The sequence below is a fragment of the Pteropus vampyrus genome, unplaced genomic scaffold (genome assembly GCF_000151845.1).
Source record: "Pteropus vampyrus isolate Shadow unplaced genomic scaffold, Pvam_2.0 Scaffold8, whole genome shotgun sequence".
NCBI lineage: Eukaryota > Metazoa > Chordata > Mammalia > Chiroptera > Pteropodidae > Pteropus > Pteropus vampyrus.
In genome coordinates, this window is record NW_011888789.1 from 15452091 (window position 1) to 15457883 (window position 5793).

General features: G+C 33.9%; 1 protein-coding gene and 1 pseudogene across 4 annotated transcripts in view; one reads left to right on the forward strand and one right to left on the reverse strand.

Annotated features, from left to right (window-relative positions):
- Positions 1–5793, reverse strand: part of RNF170 (ring finger protein 170) — a 33266-nt gene that overhangs the window by 6152 nt on the left and 21321 nt on the right. For all 4 annotated transcript variants that reach the window (XM_011372905.2, XM_011372912.2, XM_011372896.2 and 1 more), the window contains 2 exons: positions 5632–5705; positions 2567–2677 (listed from right to left, as the gene is read on the reverse strand). In XM_011372905.2, the coding sequence (XP_011371207.1) occupies positions 2567–2677; positions 5632–5705 (185 nt within the window). The remainder of the gene's footprint in view (positions 1–2566; positions 2678–5631; positions 5706–5793) is intronic.
- LOC111729319 lies at positions 310–442 on the forward strand (annotated as a pseudogene).

A 5793-nucleotide genomic window follows, 5' to 3' on the forward strand; every position in this document is an offset into this window, starting at 1 on the left:
ATAATCTGTAAATATCATAAATCCAACTGTAGGCAAGTATTTGTTTAACAAGTGCCAAATAAATTGAGAGGGAGATGGAGACAAAAATGGGAAGAATTTTGAGCAAGTGATGAGAACAAAAATTTTAAAAAATCGGCCAGATAAAATCTTGTAACTCCTTTTGGAACACTGGTCATAAAAGAACAAAAATGGTCTTTTTAGGATCACTTCCTAAGCTAATTTTCTATTCTCCACCGAAGAAACTAATATTTAAAGTAAAATAGCTACAGAGCTTTTACAAGGTGCTTGGTAAATTAAATATTCTAATGAGTCTAAGGCCATGTCATCCTGAACAAGCCTGATCCCGTCTGATCTCGGAAGCTAAGCAGGGTTAGCTAAGCAGGGTTGGGCCTGGTTAGTACTTGGATGGGAGACCACCTAGGAAGACCAGGTGCTGTAGGCATAAAAAAAAATAAATAAATAAGGGATTGTAAGCTGACAAGGTCCTTGCAATCCATGAGGTCAACCAAGGGTTGCCTCACCTAAAAAAAAAATAATAATAAAATATTCTAATGACCAGCCAGTATGTCTTTTGAATACTTTTCTGTCCTTTATCAGAACACATATGGTATTATTTATACAAAACCTGTAATAATTAGACAAATATGAAATGGGTTATTAAGAAATGTTTGTATATTAATGACTTTTTGATATTTTACCTCATTCAAAGTTATTACATAACTTTGAATGAGGTAAAATATCAAAAAGTTAAATGTCTTGCTGGATCAAAAACAGCAGAAGAGACTCCCAGATAACTATGGAGGACAACAATGATTTGATTAAGTTTTTCCTATTGCTTAAACACCTAAAAACTTTACCCATTATCTACAACAGGTGAAAATGTATACTTTCAAATGTACACAACATCACAGAATAAGGACTATGAGCAAGGGAGTAGAAGAGAGTACACAGTTGTTTAATACTGAAGCGTTTCCATAGCTTACATTCTTAGCTGGGAGTACCAGTATCAAGTCTTATCTTAAGGATAATTTATTACTTTATTCAACAAAATATTAAGGACCTACTGTATTCCAGACACTGAATTTAGCAATGAGAATATAGTAGTGACTAAATAAACAATCCTTGCTCTTATGAAGCGTTTAGTTTACTGAGAGAAAGACAATGAACAGGATTTGAGTACTGTTTGTGACAAATGCTAAGAAGGAAATGTAGAGGGCAATACTAGGAAACAACTTAGTTGTCAGGGAAAGCTTATCTGAGGAAGGTCTATTTAAGAACTACCTAAAAGATAAGAAGTCAGGCATGGGAAGAGCAGAGGGACAAACATTCCAGAGGCAAGGGCACGTGTGAAGGCATTAAGGTGGAAAGACCTGGAGCATATTCTGAGAGCTGAAAGGAGGTCAGTATAGTTGAAGTATGGTGAGGGAGGGAGAGAGGAACCAGGTCATGCACAGAAAGGAGTTGGAACATTATTCCAAAAAATTGCAAGTTTTAAAACACAAAAGTATCATGGCCTTTCAAAATATCACTCAGGCTGCTGTACAGAGAAAAAAGTGAAAGTGAAGAGGCCACAGCAGTTGCCTAAGCAAGTGATGATGATGACTTCAACCAACATGATAGATACAAACATAGGACATTTTTATGAGGTAAAAATGACAGGATACCCATAAGAAAAGAAATGATACTACTTATTTATAGATCAGCTTAGAGGAATGATGAAGAGGAAGAAATCAAAACTGAATTCAGTAAGACTGAAAAAAGAGTTAAGTGAGTTCAGAAGGCAATCAGTTTAATAATATACATATTAAGTTTGAGTTGCCTACGGAACATCCAAGTGGAGATGTAAGCTAAGCAGTTGGATATATAGTCTAGAGCTCGGAGGAGAGGTGTGGCTTTCCATATACTAAATTTGTACTTAGTATATTATGGTGTTTGAAATACATATTCAATCATACACATACTTCTAGAATTCTTTGTTCAATTTTGAGAAAACCAGAATGAGAGTAAAATGTGAATTTTTAATCTATCATGCCTTTTTTTAGGGGATGGGTCAATTGTAGAATTAATGTTCTTTAAAACTAGAATGCTTTTGAATAGCTAAGATGCTATACAACAACAACAACAACAACAACAACAACAACAACAAACGAATCCTAGGGTTACTTAAGGGAACATTTCAAATGGGCCAGGTAGAGTAAAACACTATTGTAAAACTCTCTTCAGAAGTTCTCAGTTGTACATTTCTTATAAAACAAACCCTATTTTAGAACCACATAGGAGTTGATAATTTTACATTTCCCACCAATTTTTCTTATTGTTTTTTTGCTGGTATCTCTTTCACAAAAGACTTTTATAATGCCTTTTTTTTTTTTTAAGACAAAAAAACTGCAGTCCTTGGTAAAGCTTTAACTCAGTGAATGACAACAAAGATGAAGGTAAAAACTTTACCCAACACACATAAACAATGAAATTTTTTATGGTCAAAAAATATTTGTTAGTAAATGTCACTTTACCAAAGAGAAGTATTATTATACTCTAACTTAGTACCTGCTATCACATTACTTACAGATCTGGGCTGCCCTGAGAATCTCCGGTTATAATCATTAATATCTTGATGTAATCGTACAGCATCCTGAGACTGGTCATTTTCACCGAATACTGGTAGCAGTAAAGTTACCTGTATATTATAGAAAAAAACTGTTACACTTTTCTGCAGCATTAATTTTTTTCATTTTGTGTTATTCGATAAAATGAGAAAAGCTTCTGAATTTATATTTCATCATTTCTTTAAAGTAAGTTACTGTTGCCTTACAATAAAATCCAACGCAAAATGTAATTTGAACTCCTATAAAATATTTTCCAATCCACACCAGGGAAGAAGTCAGTAGTTCTCTGTTTGGGCTAACAGATATTTGAAGATACAAGAATAATAAGAAAACATTCAGGAGCAAAGCGACATATACAAATATTTACCTATCATGTTCAAAGAGAAAAATAAGGGATTTCTTTCTTGATTAAAATCATGATTCCTTATCCTTACTGGTATTTGAAATGTCTTTGAATGCTACCAACCATATTACGGAGATACATTTATTGTAGGGACCAGCTCTCAATCACCTATCCCTCCTATAATCAAAAAAGGTAATTCTTGATACTGTTATATAACATAATACATTTAAACCCTTTTTCCTCCATGGTAGAGGTAAGGATACACAAATGTCCCATGATCACACTTGGGTAAACTGAAAATGATAGTACCATGAAAAACCCCTACAGAACTGGCCACTGTACAATGGGATAAAAATGGGAAGGAGCAGTGACAGATTTAGGTTTAAACCATCTAGCTGTTGTTTATATCCTTCTGTTCAGCTGTAAAACTAGGGCTTCTCACTGCTCAGATGTTCTTCCAAACAGCTAAACAAAGGAGTGACTAACAGCAGTAGGTAGTAGGAACAGCAGGTACAGTTATTTCTTCATAAATTCATTAATAAAAATGTATTCTTTCAATAACCATTCACTGTGCACCTGCTGCTGGCAAGGCACTGTGTTAAGTGCTTGATACATAAAAAAATTAAGACACGGCCTTACCTGTTGGTAATTACAATCCCTAAGATAGAAAGGGAGACAGGCTTGTTCAACAGCCTGTTCTAAGGCCTCTGGTAGATGTTATAATGATGCTTGAAAGTGAAGACTTCTCCCTGGGGTGTCTAGAAAGTTTTAAACTTAAGCTAGCACTTGAAACACAGGCAGGGCCATTGGTTTGTTAGTGTATGCTTTCAGTGAGAGAAGTGGTGTGTTCCAGCCAGAGGCAGCAGCCTATGCATTATTATTTCCAGTGAAACAGGAGGTAGAGAAGGTATCTGCCACTTGTCTTGCCTCCAGGATGAATTACTCTATAGTTAGGAAACCAAAAGCTATTATATCAAAACAACTTTATCTCCACTCTCTTAGCCTCTGGCCAATTTATGAGTGGTCCAAAGGATACTACTTGCTAATTTATATATACCCTATGAAAAGTCACAGGTGGTAGAACTTATTCTTTAATGCAAAGCCTAGGGCCTGGCCTGGTCTCAGTGTTGCTGGCAGATAGCTAAAGATGATGAGAAGTGGTACTGGCAAATAAGTTTCAGTATTGACTGCCTTATGTCACATATAAAATCATCCAGAGACACAGTACAAAAAAAATAGATTTTCCCTCTGACCATGTGATAGTCAAATGTAAAAGAGGCAGACTTTGGAAATGTAGAAGTAAGAAGAAGAAAAAGCCCCAAACTTCCTTCTCTATACCAAAAAAAGGAAGGCAGTGATGGAGGGCAGTGGATAGCCAGAACAAAGTCTGAAATATATTATGTATGTATGTGTATATACATTTAACAATATATACCATATAGTTTTATTTATATAAAGTCCAAAATCAGACGAAACTAAACAATAATCTCAGGAGTACATGCTAAGGTAGTAAAACTATAAAGAAAATCAAATGCTTATCATAAAATTGAAATAGTATTTACATCTAGGAAAGGAAGGGGTTCTGGGGCTGTTGGCCAGTTTGTTTCTTCATCTGAGTGGTGATTACTCAAGTGTTGCTCTGGGATAATTCAATGAGCTGTACTTCTTTGTTTGTGTGCTTTTCTGTATATCTGTTATATTTTACAAATAAGTTTTGAGAAATTGTTGACATTTCTATCATTTTGTTTTATTTTTTGGTCTCTGTGGTTTTGTGTCTTTATAAAATATCCTTTATTATTGTTTTAGTGGGGTTGCAAGAGAGAGCAAAAGTAAATACATGCATTGAATATGACATCTTTACTTGGAAATTTACCTTTTTAGGACTTTATTTTGCACACTAGAAGACTTCCTAAGGAGATGCTGTCCTTTTACATGTTCATAATTCATTATTAGAAAGGTATATATTTTTATTTTACATGGAAAATAACTATTAGGGAAGTAAAAAAACTATGCACAACTGATAGAATGTCCTATTTTGCTATATTTATTAATTAAAAAAACTAAGAACTTCATTTTCTCAGATTTTTCAGTATATTGCTTTTTCTAGTTTGTCAAAGAAACAGAAAATTTGGCAATCTCATCTGTGCTGACATTTTAGTTTTCAGTATATGTTTATAAAAACATACTGCCTCCCTCCTGAGATAGCTTCTCTTCTAACTATAATGGTCACATCTCTTCTGGATAATTCAGTGCGGTTATGTTTCCAAAAGAGGCATTTTTAAAAATTATCAATCTTCATTTAAAATTATCTGGACCTTACTGGAGATTAAAATAAGTTAAGAAAGAAAAACAATTTTTTCAAAAGAAGTATATGTAAGGGAATTTACTTAAGCCTGATGGGCTAATTTAGTTATTCCTTTGCTGGTATTAAACAAAGACTGACTAGGATTTGGGAGAGAATTCATTTACCATTTTTTTCCACTACAACTCAAGGATTTCAAAGAGAATTCCCTTTTGGGGGCAACATTAAGACATTAAAAAATAATGGAGTAACATCAAAGAAGCTTTGGATAATGGCAGTTTGGCTAAAAATACCAAAATAATTCAAAAGCTAGATATAGAAGCTATAAAAATTTACAAAGTGAACTAGCATAAGTGATGTTTTCTGGATACAAACATTACCGTTTGTCTACAGATTGGACAACTGATTGCCCCAAGCCATGAACCATATCGCCAGTATGCAATAATGCAGGTACCTAATGGGAAAAAAACATTAATAATGATGTCTTAAAGTCCATATATCCTGATAAAATTTAAAATATTTGAAATATTTTAACAGTATTA